Here is a 21,363-nt window from a genome sequence, read left to right on the forward strand (position 1 = left end):
TGTAACACACAACAACAACAACCATCTCTGTACAATCACAGCCCACAGTGGCACCTTTTTAGTTCCCATGACCGTTTCTCATTTGAGCCTTTTTTTTATGACACACTCAAAAAGACACTGGTGGGATACCTTGAAGTGCAAACATTGAGCCAGTTTCTCACTGTGTGTGTTGACTTGCCTATTGTTTATCTATTGTCTTTCCATTATCTTTTAAACGGCCAACTGCAGGCAGCAAACTTGATTTTTCTCCACATTTACTGCAGTCCCCATTTGCTGTGGAGCTGCTAGTGTACAGAAAAATGTTAAATGGGTAACATCTTAAACTTAAGTGGTTTCTGGCTTTCTGGCTTTTTGGTTTTTTGTTTGTTTGTTTGTTTGTTTTCTGCTCCTTTGCAAGTTCACAGTTCTGAGACTCACTTCTCAGTATGCAGGGTTATTCCTGAGGACTGCTTGAGTTTTTCAAGGCTTCTTTTCTGTTTGCTTTTAGGCTTACTAGTTGTGTATATTATAGATGTGCCCAGAGGCTTCTGAACTTTGGGATGGATGCCATACAAGCAAGGAGTAAAAAAAAAAATAATTTTTTTGAGACAATGGAATGATAAAGAGAGAGGCTTAGGGAAGATGATATGATAATGTTAAGACGACTCAATGGTTATATGTCTAATTAGCTCCAGAGCTTTTGTATTAATTTATTCTTAAATGACTTAAGTGGCCAAGAGTGCCTAGTTCCTCCTTAGCAGCTCATCAATCGTCCCTAGTGTGTTACTGTCAGCAGCAGCTCCTCCAGAAACTGTAAATAAAAAATGTTTGTGTTGAAATGATTCTCCTTATTCCTTGCTCTTGCCTTGATGCACTGCTGGTGTCGCTGCACTTGCAATGGGTGTTAACGCTGTGCTGATGATAACTCTGTTGCTGTTACAGGGCTCCCTGGGCTCACCTGGCCCCCCTGGGAGGGATGGAGCAAAAGGAGAAGCAGTAAGCCTTTTTTTTTTTTGTCCCTCTCATGTAATCTTGCCTGTCAGTGCAAGGCGGGCAGTGGAAATCAAGACATTTTGAGTGGAATGTGTGTGGGGGATTTGTGTGACAGTTTTAGGAGCAGCAAAAGCAAGTGGCAGGAGGTCAATAGCCCCAGCACTCTCCCTCACATTTGCAGCCAAGGCAGGATTAACCATCCTGGGAGGCTCCACGGGCAGCTCTGTTGCCCTTCATTAAGGGAAAGGGAGCTGTCTTGGCTGCCTGTGGTTTGGGACCTGCTGGTTAATAGCTGTGGCTGCAGAGCCTGGCCATTTGGCTTATGGCTGGCAAGGAGTCCTCAGCCAGTGGAGATGGCAGGGGTGCAGGAGACCCTCCTGTGCTCCCACTGCAGACAAGACTTAGAGAAATTAGTGTCTTGGTCACAGAAGCAAGGACCTGCACTCCTCTTGTGCATTACTAAAAACTAAGAGGGGGAGAAGAGGTGCAGGGTTAGCTCAAGGAAGGACGCAGCGAACTGAATATTGTCTGTAAGAAGACTATAGTTGAAACATAAAACCACAAACACATTTCCCAGTACCTTAGACAAGGGGTTTTTTTTGGGCTTTGTATCCTTTCCCCTACTTGATCACCATCCCTTAGAACTATCTTCATCCTAATGGTGGACCTTCATCATCTCCTTCACCATCCCTTTGTGGCAGTCACTTGGTGGCAACAAAAGGAACTTGGGGAAGGACTTTTTGGAAGGTCAGGCATACACAAAAGTACACACAACGGAAAACCTCTTTTTTTTCCTGTATATCCCATTTCTTTTTAGTGCCACATTTGCCCTACTTTGGAAAAACTGGTAATTTTCCATTACTGCTTCCAGAACTGATAGAATTTCACCACGTCACGCCTGGCGTGGTCTGGGACTGGACAGTGACATACAATATACTTGCAGAATTGCTTATGGGATCTGATTATACACTGCAAGGTCACTATTCAAGAACAAATGGATTATGTTGTCTCCAAGGTATTCATGTTTGTTGACTGTAGTCAGTGCAAGCTGTTCACAACTTAGGGAACTCATTTCTTACTACTTGGTTGTATTTACGGAGCAGATGAAGAGATGCTTCAGTTTTTGAATTTGTCTCTTTCTGCTTCTATTTTTGTGAAGAAAGTACACCATAAAGTTTCAGATCTCTGGATAATGGTACTCAGGACTGTAGATATTGGATAGAGCTTCTGTTTCTAAATCCACGTAATGACTGTTTTGAGCCATCCTAGCCTTTATATATAAAATATTAGTATTTACCACTGATATTGCTGTTACTTTCAGGGTGAACCAGGAAGGCCAGGAGCATTTGGACTGCCTGGGCCAGCAGGCCCAAAGGTAAGCTTTCCATTTCTTCTTTACATGGGCAGGCAAGTTTTTTTCACTGACCTTTTAGAATTACTTCTTGTTTGATTTTTTTATATTGTCACTGGTGAATGAAGAAACTCAAAATGGTCATTTTCATCAGGGGTCTGATAAGGTATTAGCAACTAAGCAAAGTATGTAAAACAGAATTGCCTTTGGTTTAATAAACAGCATAACTGGAGAAGGTGAAAGGAACTTGTTTTGCCTCATGTACAGATTCTAGGCTGGATGTTTCTGCCCGTTTTGGGAGATTCAGTTTTGCACCAGTGAACAGTGGCTAAGTGATACAGAACTTGTGCCAATTCTCATGTCACTGGGTTTGCTTCAAGCAAGGTGATTTTGAATGGAGATCTGGTGAGACTTTTGGGCATCAGAAATGGGCCTGAATTTTGAAACCCTTCTCATGAGCAATTTTTCAACCTCTTTTCAAAATCTCAGCTCTCCTTACCTAGTTCCCTGGTTACTGAGAGGGTAGATGCCTCTCAGATGGTTTCAGTCCTGATGTTAAAACACAAAAAATAGACAGTGCGCTGTAACAAATGTGTTTTTAGGGGTATCATCACACACAGCAAGTTCAGCTCACCCTGTAAAAGGTACTGCAAGGACAACAGTTTGATTGCCTAACAGAGTATCACGTTTTCCTGGAAGAGCCATATCTAGTCACCTAAAGCTCCCTAAACTGATGCCTGTGTCCTCAAATAGGAATTGAGTACCTGAACACTTTTCTGGATGCAGTCTTGATTGTCACTCAGCTCTGTCTGAGACAACTTGATGGAGCAAATCATACATAGGTCCTCTGGGTTCCTCAGCTACGGAGAGGCCCTTTCTCCAAAATGTCCCTGTCTTTGCATAGAGTGAAATGTTCATCCCTTCCCAAAGTCCCATCAGGAGGGTATCAGAACTAATGATGTGTTTGTGGATTATCAGGAATACTTGGCAGCCATCCCATGGTTCACTCCTGGAACCATGTTGGCTTCAGCAGGGGATAAATGACAGCTGCAAAGCTGAGCTGAGTGGAGGCACTCAATATTTTGTCTTTCAGTGGGATCTGGGACTGGATGAAATGAACTGAATTAATCACAAATGCCTTTCAGCTGCATCTCTCCTATCATGTAAACAAACAGACACTTTCTGTCTGTCCTGAATGTTTCATGTGGAGGAATTACAAACCAGCAGACAAAATTATGCTCTTTGTGAAGTTCCCCCACACTTGCTTTGCAAAGCTTTTGCAAACCAAGCTAAACTGAGGCATCTATGTCCGCCTCAAGGTGGACTTGATCTTGCTCCACATTTTCCATCAGGATCATCAGGCACATGTAGTTCAGCCAAGTAAAGAAGCAATGCTGAATAGGAGATATTCAGACCTATGGACTGGGCAGGACAGGTGCTGGTGGGGCTGAACCTAAATACATCTGACTGGCCAGTGCCAAATGCTCCCAGGGAAGAGGTGAGCTTGGCTAGCCCCAGCCTCTCATGGTGGCTAAATATAAAATGACTGTGCTTTCACAGTGACTTTCCTTTACCTCAGTGGATGCACAGGCTGTATGCAGTGTCCTTCAGCTGGATTCTGGCACGAGTTATTTTAAGAAACAACCCTGACTCTGCTGACAGTGCTTTAAAATCTAAAACAGGAATCCACACTCCTTTACTCCTTGGTAAAGTCTGAGCATCTCACTGGTGTGGAAGAAGGTGTATAAGGATGGGTAGAGTTTGCAATCAGAGAGGTCACATCTCCCATTATTGGTGTAATGATTGGGGTTTTTTTGCCACATCATTTATTTTTATCATCAGCATCAATACAGCAGCTCTGGCCTCTACCCCAGGCTCCACGGAGAGCTACCTTGCAGGTTTTTTGGTCCTTTGGGTTGTGGTTCTTCCCAGCTCAATCCATCTTCGTTTGCATTGAGCTGGGCCAGTGCAGTGTGAGCTCAGCAACGATACCTGCGCCACAGGAAATCCAGCCCTTTGTTTATGCCCTTGGCTGAGGAGTCTTTTTCTTCCGTGGGAATTGACAGCACTTTCTTTCAAGAAGTTGTCTTGCTGTTTTTACAGACCTGATTAATTGTGTGAAGCTTCCAGCAGCACAGGTAAAGGTCCTGCAGACTTCTGGGAATAGGATTTCAGTTCACAGAGGTACCAAAATGGATCTGAGCCCATTAGGGCAAACATTTAAGTTACAGGAATGAAATGGTCTCTACTTTTACTGCTTTTGCTGCTCAGTGATGTCTCCAGGGAAGATTGTTTCTAGCTTGGTGTCTTCAGCATAAAACTCTGGGTTTTGGGGTGTTTGTTTTTTTTTTTTTTTTCTTGTTCATCAAACTTGGAGGGTAAACTTCACTGATTGGCAAGCGTGATCTTGCTGGCTACAAGCTGGTGGATACAAAGAAGTGCTCTCAAGGTCAGCCTTGTGCTAAAGTGTTGGAGCTTCTGGTTATATAACATGTCATGGTGGTCTGAGACGGCAAGAAATGCCCACTGGTTGGAAAACTCCCGGGTAAATATGTGGCAGCCTAATTTATATTGAGCAAATGGGTCGAGAGAAAAAAGGCAATAGCTGAGGTCCCTCAGATATGACGTTATAGCAGTGAAACAAATCTTGGATTTTTGAGATCAGGCCCTTTAGCCTGTAATATCTTTCAGCAAATATTCAATCTTTTCTTCCTCTTCTTTTTTTTGTATCTTTTTAATAAAAGGATAAAGAGGTTTTTTGTGGTTGTCATTGCTATGCCATGGACACAGCTATAGCATTCCTATCTGAACTGACAGTTATCTGTACTTGATAGAAAAAGCAGAGGCAGAGAGGGGAAAAAGAATCAAGCCTTTGAAATATGAAGTACTAGGTGAGAGTTTCATTTTGACAAATTTCCCTCTTGCTTCCTTCAGCTGTTGAAGGTCTCACGCTTCTCTGGTTTACTAGACATGATCTCAGCACAGGCCTTGAGTGGGTGCAGCACATCTTCTCAACCAGACAAACCCAGTTCCTCTATCTATAACTTCTGCTGAGTATTATAACCATGTTTTATGTAGCAGTACTTAGTCGAACTTCAACAATTTGGACAACTTGGAACAGACCTCTATTTCTCTTGGGGTTTTGCCTAGACTTTGGTAGTGTATTTTTCTGCAGGCTGAAGGGAGAGGTTTAAGTGCATTCCTGCTGCTCTACCTCTGCTCTTAGAGGACTTGCAATGCTTCCTGACCTGGCAGAGGTTCTCACGTGCCTGATGTTGTAGAGATCCCAGTGCCACATTTGCTTGTGCTTGAACCCCACTGTTGGTAATCTGGGCACCTACACTGAGGAAAAAAGTGCCTCAATTCTGCTAATAATTCATTGAAAACACAGCTTGAATTTTTACTTTATTTTTTAATTATGAAACATCTATTAATGTGAAATTTAGAAATTGTTTTAAAATTATTTAAAAATCAAATCTCTGTTTTGAAACCTTATCCCCATTACAGCTGCCCAATACAGGAGTTAGATGAAAGAGTGATGGGAAAGGGGAAGTGATATAAGTAAGAAAATAATCAGTCAAACAGGTGATACAAGTTGCCAAATCAGCTCTCTAGGTCAAATTGTCAGGCCCAGGCTCCAAGGGCTGATCAGCCTGTTCAGTTGAGGAACCAGATAATTTTCAGGCATTATAAGGCACACAAAAGCACACAGTGAGTTCTATCCATTTCAGTCTACCCTCTCTAGGGAGAGTCAGCGTGCAACCAGCAGAAGAACTGCTGAAATGTACCTGATCCTCTTGCATTTCTCCCACTTAGACTGAAAATAAACATTGGAGAATGTAGTTTTGATCTGTTTATTTTCATTTCCTCTTCAAATGATATAACATTTTGAAGTCTGTAGTTAATTTATTCTGAGATATGGCCTTAACTGCAACATTTGCAGCAATGTATACCTGTGTTTTGTTCTCACCAACACTGTTTAGGAGACAAAACAGTTGTTGCACACAACAGCTGACATTGCCAAATCTTTGGATATAACCTATAGAGGAATTTGCATGTGACAGTTTGCCTTTGTAGGGCAAAACTGAAAGCAGAAGGATAAAACTTGCTAATGCCTGAGTGCCAGAGACAGAGGAAAATATTAGGGAATAACTTTTGGGTGAGTATTTGGAAAGTCAGATGTTGCTCCTGTATCAGCACTAAGAGAATCAAGAAGCCTCAAAAGCCCAATGTGAGCCAGAAAGAACCACTTACATATCTGAATAACTAGTTTTATTCTTTTTCTCTTATGTGAAAGACTTTCTGATGGTTTACATTATTTCAATTCCTTGCCAGGGGTCCGAGGGAAAACCGGGTCCTCCTGGAATTAAAGGCTATGTAGGTGCACCGGTAAGTCATGGCTCTTGTTAAATTTTTAATGGTCCTGAAACTTTCTTTCCTTTTTCAGTGATTCTGCCCAGTTATATTTTTTTATTGTTATTATTAAGCAATATATGACATGTCTGGCCACTTACCAGCACTGTGTCCAAATGGTGATATTTTCTTGACTTCACTGAGTTTCTTCTGATGTCTTTAAAAGAGAACAAACCTGTAGCCAGTAGAGAGATATCAGCAGAATTGACTTTATTATTGAGATAACAGCTGTTGATTTTGTGATACTCCCACCATAATGTAATTACTTTGGTCTGTGATGGTGCGCCATTTATATGGTGCTGAAAGGGAGGCCCATATGAAAGATGGGGACAAACTTTTTAGCAGGACCTGTTGTGATAAGACAAGGGATAATGGTTTTAAACTAAAAGGCAGAAAGTTTTTACAATGAGGGTGGTGAGACTCTGGAACAGGTTGCTGAAAGAAGTGGTATATGGCCCATCCATGAAAAAATTCAAGGCCAGCTTGGACTGGGTGCTGAGCAACGTGATCTAGTTGAAAATATCCCTGCTCATTTGGTTGATTATATATATATATCGGGTATATATATAAATATACCCAGATAGGCAGCTCTCATCAGCTGGGAGGTAAGCCTCCCCTACAGTGTAAAGTGAACTGAAGTTCAAATACAAATATGCTATAAGAGTAAGCAGCATTTTAAACTTCGGCAGTTTCAGAGAGGTCACTACTGACTGAAGCACATCTGTCTCTCTATAGCTATTAGCTGGTCGCTCAGTTTCCACAATAAAGGTAAAATACAAGGTTCTTGCTGTGCCAAGGGAAGGTGAAAAATAGTTCTTGCCCATTGAATTGATGGCCTGTGTTAGTGCCACATCAAACTGAGCTCCAGCAATGTTTCTGGTGTAGCTGGGAGGAGATGAATTATGCAGAGGAACGCTGGCATTGAATTCACAGCACAAAAATGTGCTGGGCCTCTGGGTCATAGTACATCTAACACTTTCCAGTTCTCAGGGCTACCTGCTGTCTGCCTAGCTACCGCATCCAGACCCACCAGGAATGGGAGTTCTTGCTTGTTTATGCGATAGGTTTTCCCATCAGTATCGTCCTCTACCAGAGTCCTCATTGTTTACAAGGAACATGAAAAATGCAGAGCATTGGTTGTTTTCCAGACCATCTGCAGCTGTGGTGCGTTCCCTGTCCCTCCACACTGCTGTTGGCAGGAGGGTCATGTGTCTGCAGGCAATATAATATTACAGATGTTCTTGGGCCCACAAGTAGTCCCTGCTCTGTGAGTCTGCTTGGACCGTGCCTGCGGCCAGCTATGAGGACTGGCAACTGAAAATGTCCTTGAGGTTCATTTGAATAGATTGTGCAGATGTGCACGGTGATTTGGTGACTAATTAGGGGAGGTAACTGTGCCTCTACTTGGATTGGACTTTATAATCTCTGTTTCTTTTCATTTTTAGGGTCTACAAGGAGAAAGAGGAGAAAAGGGAACACGAGGAGACAAGGTATTCCTACAAGGAAAAGCCAGGCTGTTCTTTTCCTCTGACCATTAGGTGAGGTGGGCTGCAAGACCAGCAGCTCTGGAGGGGAATGGATGATGGAGTTTCCTCACTGTGCTGCACTTACCAGTGCTCTCCCATGTCCCCTGGGCATGCAGGAGAGCTTTATGGATCTCTGCTGTCCACTAAGCACACATTTAGGGACTTGTCTGTGTGTAGCCAGGGATGGAGGAGAGAGAGGAGTGGAGTGAAAGTATGCCAGAGGGGTGTCCACATTGTGTGCACCACCTGAGGGTTGTAAATGACAGCTGACTGCTGCTGACCATGTCTGCATCCATCTTGCTCCAGTTTCTCAGGTTATCCAACTTTCTATGTTTCTGTCTTCTCCCATCACTATAAACCCAGGAGCATTAAGTACCAGCTAGTTTCTATGTTAAATGTTTAATCCAAGTGGAGCTGCTTCCCAGTTCTATGTTCTTTCCTGACTGGGAATAACTGTTTTACAGAGCACAGGGCACTCTGGAATTCAAACTATGTTTATGGCTTGAGGAAGAGACCAAGTGCCTATTATACCTGGAATAAGCTTTTAAAAAGAGAGATGGGCAGGCATAAAGTCTTAATTATATCAGTTTGATCACTGTGATCAGAGACATCAGATATGCACCTACTGCTGCTGTGGATGTGCCTGACAGTGTTCAAGGCTCCCCAGAAGTACCCTGTCTTACCTGTGGCTCAAGCTGGTCCTGAGATATTTCAGTGATGGTCTGGCAGCTTTGCCTGTGTTCAAACTCTTTAGTGATACCTCTGTAAAGGAGGGAGTCATTGGCTTGCTAGCACAGCCTTGTCCCCATTTCCCTCTCGTGTTTCCATTCTCTGGAGAGGAAACCCAGTGATTTACACCAAACTTCTGCCTACTGTGAAAAATTATCAATATAGCCCTGGTGTGAGATATTGTGTTTCTCTTTACCAGTGTTCTTTCTGCTGTTTATGATGAAGTAGCCACAATTTTATCTTGTATTACCTACCCTTGTTGATGCAGCCAGAGCAAAAGGCTGGATCATACTTTGTTCCTCATGCTTTTCACTCAGCCCTTTGCAGAACTGGCTTAGTGTGCTGAGTCCACCCAGTGCCTCTGCTGCTTTTCCAGAGGCGAGATTGTCTAATCTGCTGGAATATTTGGCTCCTGGAAGAAAATCCATCTTACTGACATCACCTTGATAGGAGGAGAAGCTAGAGCCGTGTATGGGCAAGCAGCTGACTAAGCTAGAGGAAGACTAAAGTGGGGAAGAAATGGATTTGGTTTTGTTTCATTAGAGGGATATTTTATTTTTATTTTTTTTCCCTGAAGCATCCAGATCTCTGCTACAATAATTGTACTTTGATTTTTTTTTTCCCCCACGTTTTAATGATGGTCTCAGAGCACCCACTGCCACTGCTTTAACTTCTACCAGTAAGTACTACTGTGAAAGCAGTGGGCGTAAGTTCGACTGGCCAAATATTTCTTTGTCTCCTCTTCAGTCTGTAACTTGAATAACGACACCTACACAACCTGTGTTTCTTTGTGCCTGAGGAGAAAAGAGTTTATAATGTCAGATGAAAGTACCAGTCTGTGCACTGAGTATTGTTCTATCACATCTGCACCCTGAGCATCAAGGAAAAAGCATGCATATCCCCTAATACATCTTGTTGCTCCATCCGTATATCCTGGGACCTTAGATGTAAATATTGAGGTTTACAGTGAGGTTCCCAAATCCAGTAGCATTGGTTACACTTGCACTTTGGGAAAACCACTGCACAATAGGAGGGATATCCCATGTTTTTTGAACCCAGTGGGGTCGCTGTAGACCCCAGCACAGACTCTGCAGAGATAAGCACGATGCATTTCTCTGTCAGCATAAGCCCTGTAAGTCAGGGATACCTGGCATGTTAATTTAAGCATGTGCAGCAGTCCAGTGTGACATGGGGCATTGTTTTTGCTGCATAAGTACCTGCCCATCCTGTAGATCCTTGTCTGTTTTATTAAGAAGAGTTTGTATAAAGAGGCAGCAGATCTGCTGCTGCCAGATTCCTTTGCAGTGGGGTTTTTTCTCCTTCAGCCTTTTCCAGATTCCTGGAGAATCGTTTTTCTGACAAATCATTATCTTTTCTAACTGGTGGAGGTCAGAGAGCAGCACTGAAGTTTTGATGGAATTGGGATTTTCCCCAGTTCCTTATGACTCTTCGCCATTTTCTTCCAGTGGTTAAAAGCAGGAAAACCAGTAGACCCCAGGAAAAAGAAATGGAGTCCTAAAGTGAAAATCTGAGAATAAAACTTTAATGTGTTTGTTCTTTCTGTTGGAAAAAAATACCTTTCACTAAGTAGCTGTCTTTAAAGAATGGAAAAAAATCACAAAAAATATTTGTAATGACAGATTTTTTTGTGGAAACAACAGAAAATGCAATCATTTGGAGTGTTTTCAAACAGCTTTACTTTATGTATTTGTATAAATAATACATTTGCCTTTCCCAGCCCCCATTACTAGCAGTGAGAACATTGACACTTTTCTGTTTTGGCAGCTAAACCAGCATGTGTGAAGTACTCATTGCTGCAGTATATTGATGTTAAAAATTCTCTTGGGAATACACTGTACATTTTGTCAGCAATCTACCAGGCTGCTGCTTACTGAAAGTCTTAAGTTCAGGATACTCGTAGTTCAGTCAATGCAAAGGAAACCGTTAATGTGGAAATTGTCACCCTAAAATCAAGTGGATCTGGGTGTCTGACACTGGGTTTCTATAGGATGTGGGTCTCTCTTATTTAATTCCTTGAATCCATAAATTAATATTTATGTTAGAAGACTGATTGACTTTCTAGGGAGGAAGAATAAACAAAGTGATTTGCAAATCCATTTCTGACTTGCTAAATCAATGTAGTTCACAAAAGGAGCTCATTGAATCCATTGCCCTAAGTGTGGGTTTGTAGGTAATAACAGAGTTCTAACAGGGATTAAACTATCTAGAACATTTAAAAAAGTAGAATAAAACTAATAGTTTGTTGTCACTGCTTGTACTTGTAGAATTTGTTTTTGCATGCACATTCACGTTTGCATTGGCACTGTGTGTGTGTTTGAAAGTTTATATTCAGCTGTGTGTGCAGGATCCAAGCAAAATCTGTGTTCCATTTTAGAGAGGTTTAAGGAATTTAGAGAAAAAAGGAAGTCCCTGTTTCAAAGAGTTTTTTAACTAAAGAGGCTGGAATGGTCAAGGGCCACAATCTATAAGAGAAGAGTGAAGTTCAGCACAAGTATGTCTTTGATCAGTCCTCTTCTCAATCAAGAACCTAGATTATAAAATAAAGAATATCTTAAGCTTGAACTTGGAAGTACTGTAGAGGTCAGGGTCAGAATTCAAAATTATCTTGAAAACACAATCCCCCAAAGCAGAAGATGACATTGAGAAGGAAACTGCAGGATGATTCATATGTGTAGGAAGACAAATTTCACGGTGCTAAAGATCGGGAGCAAGCGATCGAGGAGCTATCCTGTGAAAGGGACTTTGGGGCAAAGTAAATATTGTCCTGGGATTTAAACAGAAGAATAGTTTATAAAACATGAAATAATATTTCTTCTCAAAGCCTCAGCTGTGTCCAGGTTCATGCACTTAGATACAGTGCAGACATGGAAAAATGGGACACTGCACAAAGGGGAGCAACAAAAATGATCAGAAGTCTGAAAAACATGCTCATGAAGAAAAGTTAAAAGTATTGTGGTTGTTTAGTCTAGAGAAGTTTGAAAGGGGAGTTTTATAGGTCTTCAAATACATAAAATGTCATTGTAAAGATGAAGGAAACAGTTTGTTCTCTGTGGGGGGTTAGGGAAAGAAACACTAGTCTGAAACTCTGGTGAGAAAAAGTCAGATTTAGGTACAGGGGAAAAAAACATATCTTCAGGTAATAAAAATAAAGTAGTGAAATTGATTGCCTGTGGACTTTGTGGACTGTCCAGTTCTGAAGACAAAAAGGAACAGATTAATTTTTCCCCCAAGTTACAGAAAGGAAAGTTGAAAACCATAAGGTTTTTTCTTTACTTGGTAAAACTGAGCTATTGCTGGACTGTGGATTCATTATTTTCCTAAGAGCTGTTCCAGGCTGATGGTTCTCCTGGTGTATGTTACCCAGTTTTTGTGAACCCACCCCAGGAGGCAGAGCAAGGATGCCAACATGAAAAGCTACTACACAGCTGCTTTTGGTCACGGCAACTTCTCGTGGTACAAGATGTGGGAATTTTAGCCATTTTCTCTATTGGGCTGTCTGGAACTTCTTATTCCTTACCCTTGGAGCAAATACCATGGACATCACCTGCAGTGTAGTGACCTGGATTTGAGATGTAGTGGTTCTTTGTCTTCTTTTTCCAGGGAGAGAGAGGCCTGGATGGGTTCCCTGGAAAGCCAGGTGTGGAGGGGAGACAGGTATGTTGCAAATAATGACTAGAAGCACTTCTTTGGAAAGAGTGAAAGTTGACTGTAAAACTGAGACTTATCCTGGGTAGCTGCTGAATCATGGCAGGGACCCCCATGCATCCCTATTCTAAGGATCTTTGTGGGTACAATTGTCTGGGGTCTTTTGTTTAGTTCATTTTAGAATTAAACTATAATGCAATATACAGTTAAAGGAAATACCAGTCCTTTCAAATCGATAGGTTAACTGTCTGTCTTACATAAGAAAGCACATATAAAAATTCAGTTGTTTAAGCCTGACTTTTATGAACATTTTTTTCCCCTCCCACACCATGAAAGAAAGAGAACTGGATTTAATATATTTGGTTTGTTTTCAATCAAAAAGGCTTGGAACTATTTACATTTTTAAGACAAGAACAAACTAGAAAATTGTCTAAAAGATCAGTACATTTCTGCTGATCAGACACACAATGCTTTGTGTAAAACCGCTATCTGTAGATCCCACAAGACTGTTTTCATTACTCAGGATATGACACCTAATGAGAGGCATCCTTTCCTCTCAAGGATCTTCTAGTCTAAATAGAAAAGGACAGAGCAAGATGCAAAGGCTAGAACTGATTTCCAAAAGCCATGCAGCTAATCATTGCCACCCTTGAGCCTGAAGCCTCCAGGCTGCTGCATCTGCATCCTGCTCTGTTCCTCAGTCGCAGTTTACCCTCTGTGGAGGAGTGTGTGTCTACTTAGTGTTTATCACTATCCTCATAAGATGGAAATGTTTTCTGGTGCTACAGGCAGCACTGGAATCACAGAGAGCTGTGTTCACTGTGCCCATTACACTGCTTACAGAACTGGTTTCTACTTGCAGCAAATTTAGATGAAGTGGGAAATTGCACAGAGACGTGAAGATGGATCCTGATGGTCTACTGTTTCAAAGGAAAAATTTTCCTGAGTGAAGCCCTGTTACAGAAGTTGGGTTTTCAGAAGCTTTTTTTCCTTTTTCATGTCTAGACACCTAGGAGTGGGAAGATCTTCATGCCTGAATTTTATACTGAATTTTGTGTTCAACACTGATATACTCACTGAACTGCAATTCTTTTGAACCAGCTGAAATTGGGGTGGTGTTGTTGTGGCTGCTGTGGCATCTCCATCGTTCTCTTTCCTCTCTATGCAGCAGAACCAAAGCAGCCTTGTGTGTTCTATTAACTCCTATCCCAGTGCAGTGAGACATCACCCTTTGTGCTACCAGTATCTGCAGCCTTATAATTTTCCTGTACTTTAAAATCGAAGAGTTTTCTCTCCATTTTATGTGTTTATAGGGCCCTGCTGGCAGCCCCGGCCCTCCAGGTGCTAGTGGGACCAAAGGAGAAAAGGTAAGGTGGAATGGGATGCCCAGGAGGGGGTTGGAAACACATTTGTTAATTCTTCCTTGGGCCCCCAGTGCTGGAAATGTCAGGGCTGTTGGTCTAATATTTATCTCATTTGTGTATTACTGAAGTTTATATCCATTTCAATGTTTAATTTTCCTGGCATTGCTTCTGAAATGGGTACAAGCAAGTGTTTAAGTGTGTCTGGTTATAGCTCCACTGCTCTTAGTTAAGCCCTCATAGTGGTAGTAGAGGGAAATAGAATGCAGTTTGGGTCAGAAAATCTTTCTCACATGAGAAATGTCAATATGTTTGTGTAGAAGCTGGTTTTCTGACCCAGGAGGTGTAGAATTGACTCAAAAAGGGTCAATAAAATGACTCTGAGCCTCTTACCTGCAAAATAATTATTCACTGCACTCAGCAGAGCAGCGCTTTTGACCTTGCTATTTTTACAGTTGTTAAAGTTTTCAGGGCAGCCTTATGTTCCCTCTCTGTTAGAGATGATGTTGTGCTTTTGATATTTCCGACACAGGTCTTTGGCATGAGTGGAAAGGCACGGTCAGTTCTGGGTTTCTTCCTCTCTTTCTCCTCCAGATAAGGCAGTGAGCTTATCCAAGAATGCAGAGATTGGAAGCAATTCTCTCTGTTCTTTCTCTGCAGTAGTGATCACTCTTGAATTTGTAACACTTCATCCACGTCTCTGAAGCAGCTGCATTTGGTGCTTCCAGAAGATGTTTTGCTCTTTGGTCCAATACTTTTGGAGCAGCTGCTGTGTCTCTTCAGTATTTCTTCAGAATGGGCTCTTTGTAGAATAGGCCGGTTTGGATGGGGCCCTGGGCAATCTGATCTAGTGGGTGGCATCCCAGTCCAGGGCAAGGGGGCTGGAACTGGATATTCTGGACAGACTGGATTGACAGCCAAGGCTAATGGTATGAGGTTCAATAAGGCAAAGTGACAGGTCCTGCACTTGGGTCACAACAACCCCCTGCACTACCACAGGCTGGGGCAGAGTGGCTGGAAAGCTGCCAGGAGGGAAAGGAACTGGGGGTACTGCTCGACAGTGGCTGAACATGAACCAGTGTGTGCCCAGGTGGGCAAGAAGGGCAATGGCACCTGGGCTGTATCAACAATAGTGTGGCAGCAGGACCAGACAGTGATTGTCTCTCTCTGTTGGGCACTGGTGAGGCCACAGCTCAAACCCTTGTTCAGCTTTGGGCCCTTCATGACAAGAAAGTTATTGAGGTGGTGGAGCATGTCCAGAGAAGGGCAAAGGAACTAGGGAAGGATCTAAAGAGTAAATCATATGAAAAGAAGCTGAAGGAGCTGAGGTTGTTTAGACTGGAGAAAAGGAAGCTCAGGAGGGACCTTATCACTCTCTACCACTACCTGGCAACAGGTTGTAGGCAGGTTGGGGTTAGTCTTGTCTCACAGGCAACTAGCAACAGGACAAGAAGAATTGACCTCAAGCTGCACCAGGAGAGGTTCAGATTGGACAGCAGGAAGAATTTGTTCACTGATAGGATGGATAAGCATCAGAATGGGCTACCCAGGAGGTGATGAAGTCAGCATTCCTGGAGGTGTTCAAGAAATGACTAGACTTTACACTTAGTGCTTGTGGTTTAGTTGACATGGTGGTGTTCATGGTGGTCAAAGGCTGGACTCAATGACCTTGGAGGTCTTCTCCAACCTTAATGAATCAGTAATTAGGGTCCCTTCCAGCCCAAACCATTCTATGACTCTATTAATAAATAACAAATACTAATTGAGCTTGTCTTAAGAGAAAAGAATATGAAAAATATACTGAGTCATCCAGAGACCTACATGAGAAATGAATAAATAGAGTGTGGAAGGAAGCTATGTGATCAATTTAACACCAGTCTGTACCTAAAATAAAGGATGTACCTTCTGGATTCATAGTCTTAAAGCATAATACATGGTGGACATTGTTGGAGAAAAATGGACAGGAACAGATTGATAGCCTATATGACAATAAATCTTGGGAAAACAACAACATCTCAGTTGTAACATCTCAGTGTCCTATGTAGTATATGTATGATTTGCTCTATAAAATGATTTGGGGAAAGTTTTCACTTTCTTTGAAAAGTTATTTTGGCCATTAACAAAAAAAAAAGCATTTTTGACCCCCTAAATATCCATCCTCTTGCAGGTCTGTTGGGGATCTAAGTATCAAACAGGTTTATATGTGTGGACATCAAGTATAAGATTTTTGAAGAGCAGATCTACTGCTGTGGTGCATCTAGTGCATCATTCATTTTAAGTCACTAAATGTCATTAAATCAATGCAAAACATCACAGTAATACAGACTGCAACCAGTTCTTGGATGTATTCCTCTGCAGACCAGAGGAAACAGTGTTAATAGAGATTGGTATTGAAAATAAGCAGGTACAACAGCAGCTGGAAAATATGCTCAGAGGTTTGTTTTCATTTTGCATTATGTTATGTATTGTGCCGTGTATTGTTGTGGTCTGTGTTTTGTTTTTTTCATTTCTTTTGTGTTACCCTTCAGGGCGAACCAGGACTTCCAGGATTGCCTGGCACTTCAGTAAGAATGAAGTTTTTTTTTTTTGGCTTTCTCGTACTTTGTAGGCATTATTGCATGAGAAGGGATGGTGGAAGTGGGGAGTGTGGGGATCTGACTGAAAGCTGTTCTTAAATATTTCTGGGGTTTTTTTTGCAAAAAAAAGTGAAACTCTTGGCAGTGTAGACTTTTGAAGAAGGGAAGTGATAGGTTCCAACAAAGAGAAACACTGCCATAGTTTTGGGAGATTGTGAGTGCCTCTTTAGGACTCAGGCATCAGGCAAAGCAATACCATGACAGGACTGTGTGATTTCCGACAGTTGTTGAGGTGATTCCAAGTGGCCTTTGGTACACAGAGTCTGTGAAAGTCATAAAAGCAAATGAAATTTCAGAACTGAGTGCCTTTGACATGGACTCAGTGTGAGGGTTGGGGCGGGAGTCAAAAAAAAAGGCAATTTCTGGTGAAGGCAAATGACTTATGTCTGAAAAAGTCCTGGTGGTTATAAGACAGCCAAAACTTGATGTGCTGGAAGCAGGGATGAAAAAAGAAAACTGAGAAAACAGGTAAACAGGGTTTATCTTTTCTGAGGCACTAGATTTAACATCCTTTGTGCATCCCTGCCTATGCCTTCAGCAATGCCTTCAGTGATGCCAGGGACATCACTGGCAGGGATGTAAGGATGTCCAGAGACTAATATTGTTTGTATGAAGAGATCATCTCCAAGGGAGTGGCAAAAGATTTATCACAATGTAAGCAGAGGAGAGGTCTAGAACTGAGTTCTGCATGGGCTGGTAATAAAGGAGTTAGGCAGTATCCCTTTTACTTGCCAAGAAAATGGGATTAATATTAAGAAACAGCACTCTTTGACTATGGGTGCTAAAGACAAGAATGAGAAGCTCCCTGGTAATCATGGGAAAGGCAGCAGGCAATTATCTTACCCAGAAGGTGGTAGAAAGTTACAGAATGAAAAAAAAAGCAAACTACGAAAAACAACTCCTGTTTGGGTAAGAACCTTTTACTGACCTGCTCAAATGTGATATTAATGATGTGACAGAAGTTGCCAAGAAATTCTGAAAGATGTGTATAAAAGCTGAAAATGAGCCTAAAGCTCCAGAAGGTGGGTACAAAACAGGCAGGGCGTATCTCAAGCCAGTCTGATGGTTATGTGATGTCTTCTGCATTCAATTGATCTTTGTAACTTAGAGTAAAACAAGATCTGGGGAACAAACTGACTTGTTTATATGATGAGATAATGATGAATTAAGTTCTTGCTGTTTATACAGCCACATAAATCACTTCATAGGTAACTGTGTCGATAGGTAACTTTGTGTCAGCCTGAGCTGTTTACATAGAATACATCCCCCAGCCTGCAATAGGATTTGAGGAGCTGTAAGAGTTACCATGGAACTCAAAGGAATAACAAGGGGAGAAAAATACCCCGAGGGGGACCTTCATACCTTTGGCACCTTGTCTTTACTTTTTTGATCCTTTATGACTCTGCATTTCTATTGCAGGTACATATTGAAGGCCTGAAAGGAGAGGAAGTAAGAGACATTCAATATTTATTCTTTCATTGCAAGGATATTTTAACATAATTCTGTTTTCTGTTCAGTAAGATTTTTCTTTAAAATAATACTGTAAAAGGAAGGTGGATTTATCAGGAAATCAAGGAATAAGTTTTCCTATTTACAGTGGAGAAAATAAACAAGAAAGGAAAAAGGGCAATGTTCTTATCAAATGCAGTGAATCTAACATGAATGAGCACTATGAACTGTAGTGTCAGCTATGCAATTATTTAAGAACAGGGAAAGGTTGACAATAAAGTTAAACTGTATTTGAATTTTAAGTCTAATTTGTCTCTGAACTTGGGCACTCAAACTGGAGGGCATACCTGCTGCTTCAGTCTGTTAACCCTATATATTAAAAAAAAATATATATAAATTTAATTTTGTGTTGGAAGGTGCCTAATTTGCATTTACCTCAATTAATATAATGATATGCATCATATAATTGATACTTTAATGCTGTTTGGAGCTGTGCTGGCTTGGGGGGAGTGCCTGTTGAAGCTGTTCATGCAAGAATTGCTCTTTTCCACCACTAAACCTCAACCCACAGTGTTTTCTTGGAATACCCAGGATATCCGCAGTGTCTTTGGTAGAGTTACTACCTTTAAGAAACACAGAGCCATTTATGGATAAGTGCCTGCTGAGTGTGGGTGGATCAGTCTGTGGCCAGTCTAATGAATGCTGATAATTGAAGTAACCAGAGGTTTAAGGAGAAAACCAGCTGGTCTCTGCACTGTTTTTTTGGGACCTATAGGGAAAGGGGTGGTATAGGTCCTTTAAAGACAGACAACATGACTCATGTGCACATGCACTTTTTCATAAATAAATTCTAATTTTTTTTCTTTTTTAAACGTCTCTGTAGGGAAAGCCTGGGCCACGAGGACCACAAGGACCACCTGGACCTCCTGGACCTCCAGTAAGTGGTTTCTCTCACTGTTCGCAATTCCAGAAGCTGGAACTCAGACTGCAAGACTTTGTATGTTATTCAGGCAGTAAGATATTTAAACAGTGCCCACAGCCTCCAGTTTTCTTCACTGCTGGGAGCAGGTGTCCTGCTGTGGACGGCCACTCTTAACACAGGGAGGTGGCACCCAGGACGTGGGCAGACTTTGCCTCAAGGCTGTTGTCAAACAAGGCTGTTTTTCTGTTTCTAATGTCCTGTAGAGCTGTATAGGCATTTGGCACATCTCAGAGATGCACTCACTGATAACTTGTGAGCTGTCACGTCATGAAGGGCAGGTAGCAGTTTCTGTCAAAGGCACTGGTGTTATGCCACAAAGTCCTGGCTAAAATATTTTGTGGATGAAGACTAAGAATTGGGTATGTGTACTTGTTTTCACAAAATTTTTGCAACAATTAACACATGCCAGCATTCCTAATTTCAACTTAAATTGCAGCTTATTCGAGTCATATTTTATGACCCAGCTCTGCAGGATATCTCATTTCAGATTGTCACTGCTGCCTCATTTGCAAATACTGTTTCCTTTCTTTTGAATTGTTTATTGTGTTTCACTGTTGATGGGTTTTTGTAAAATTGATGACATTGTGAAGATGGGTTACTTAGGGAAATCTGGTTTGAATTATGTAATTTAAATATAGTTGTGTGCTCTGTATTTAATCAGGGCATTGTCACTTTTCCCTATCTTGTTTTCTCATTCTCTTCTGCTCAAAGGACAGGATAAATATCATGTAAGAGTTACCTAAGTAGCCACACAGTAATGGTAGCACAAAACAGCTAGGAAATTGTTATACAGTTCGTTAGTTTCTCTTATTCTGTTAACTTTCTAAAACTTTTTACTTTTAAAGGGAGAGCCTGGTCTGGAAGGCAAGCCTGGATTTCCTGGTTTACCAGGTCAAAGGGTGAGTTTCTTTTTTTATTTAATTTGAGTCTCAAGAGGTTGGGGGCACCTTTGTTCAATGAAGTTTGCTGCTTTCACCCACTTCACTTATACTTTTCGACTTATTTAAGGATCCTGAAGGCCCAGATCCTTTCCTGTCTTCCTTCTTTGTGGTCCAGCAGCTTTCAGTATCTCTTGGAGTCCACAGGTTGTAAGCAGTGTTGTTTCTTTCCTTCTATATGATTTACATCTGCTCCATACTGCCAAGAAGATTCTTGATATGGCTCTGAGTGTATAGGGCCACTAGTAATGTGGTCAGCTTGAAAGTTCAGAGAACTTTGTGTTGTCCTGGAAGTGAAATAAGTGCAAATACGCTGGCAATACTTAATGCTTTCTATTTTGTTTGGTCTGTACTCAAAGAGAAGGTCCCACAAAATGGCAGCAGGTCAACCATCCTCCATCAGGAACTTAGTTTTTCCTGTGTGTGAAAAAAATATTGGATTTTCTTTGACACAGAGTTATGTCTTCAAACATTTAAGTACTGCTAAAAGGTAAATTTCATGGTGGGCTTGATGTTAATATGTTCATGCTCTGAACCTGCCTCTCCTTGCTTCAGCCTGCTCATATGAAGAACATCTCATGACAGATAAGAGTGGAAGTGAGACAGCTGCTTAGCCTTTGTGGAGTCAGTCACTTGGGTCTCAGTACTGCTGTTTGATGGGTCACTTTTTAAGTAGTCACAGAGACTTGATCATAGCTCATTCCTTAAAGGAGGTCATGGGGGTTGCCTGCACTGCTTTGCGCTTGAGTCAGCACCAGTGCTGTCAACAGACCTGAGTGTGAGAGAGAGCACTGCCTATGAGCATGAGAGGGTGATGGGTAAAGGACAGTACAGGGCAGGAATAAACATCTTGGTAAGTGATTTTCTACAGACTTTTCATTGGATTGAATGCTATTACAGGGAGCTGAAAGCATGACTTTTAGGAATCTTCTCCTTGGGAAGCACTTCATGCAGTCTTGTGTTAGTGCCTCAGTGGAAAAGGGCATTTACTTGCTTTCCTTTAATTTCCTAGTCCATAGAAAACATCACTTTAGCAAATAACTGTGCAGTGCTTTACTCATGAGTTGGTAAATTCAGAATTGTCCTGGTTTTAAAGCCTGCTGTTTCTTGAATAAGATTAATAGAGCGTATTAGCTGGGCAAAGGACAGTGATCTGTCAGCATCTGCAACAGAACAGAAAATGCTGCTGCTAATGATCATTTGATTAGAGATGTCATTTGATCCATACTGTCTTTGACTTTTTCCCTAGACTCTGTTGTGTCTGGCTAGTTAGACTTCTCCTAAGGGTCTTTATTAGTCACCAGGCATCTTAGGCGAATGGATATATTTTTTAAATTAAA

At 41.6% G+C, this 21,363-nt stretch overlaps 1 protein-coding gene across 1 annotated transcript in view; it reads left to right on the top strand.

Moving 5' to 3' along the window:
• Window positions 1-21,363, top strand: part of COL22A1 (collagen type XXII alpha 1 chain) — a gene marked incomplete at its 5' end in the record, with an annotated part of 191,465 nt that overhangs the window by 88,353 nt on the left and 81,749 nt on the right. Inside the window, 10 exons of the mRNA XM_027899352.1 lie at window positions 922-975; window positions 2,294-2,347; window positions 6,659-6,712; window positions 8,182-8,226; window positions 12,613-12,666; window positions 13,971-14,024; window positions 16,547-16,582; window positions 18,074-18,103; window positions 18,987-19,040; window positions 19,931-19,984. Coding sequence (XP_027755153.1) covers window positions 922-975; window positions 2,294-2,347; window positions 6,659-6,712; window positions 8,182-8,226; window positions 12,613-12,666; window positions 13,971-14,024; window positions 16,547-16,582; window positions 18,074-18,103; window positions 18,987-19,040; window positions 19,931-19,984 — 489 coding nt within the window. The remainder of the gene's footprint in view (window positions 1-921; window positions 976-2,293; window positions 2,348-6,658; window positions 6,713-8,181; window positions 8,227-12,612; window positions 12,667-13,970; window positions 14,025-16,546; window positions 16,583-18,073; window positions 18,104-18,986; window positions 19,041-19,930; window positions 19,985-21,363) is intronic.

The sequence above is a fragment of the Empidonax traillii genome, unplaced genomic scaffold (genome assembly GCF_003031625.1).
Source record: "Empidonax traillii isolate 1590-97213 ecotype Southwest subspecies unplaced genomic scaffold, ASM303162v1 scaffold660:size391163, whole genome shotgun sequence".
NCBI lineage: Eukaryota > Metazoa > Chordata > Aves > Passeriformes > Tyrannidae > Empidonax > Empidonax traillii.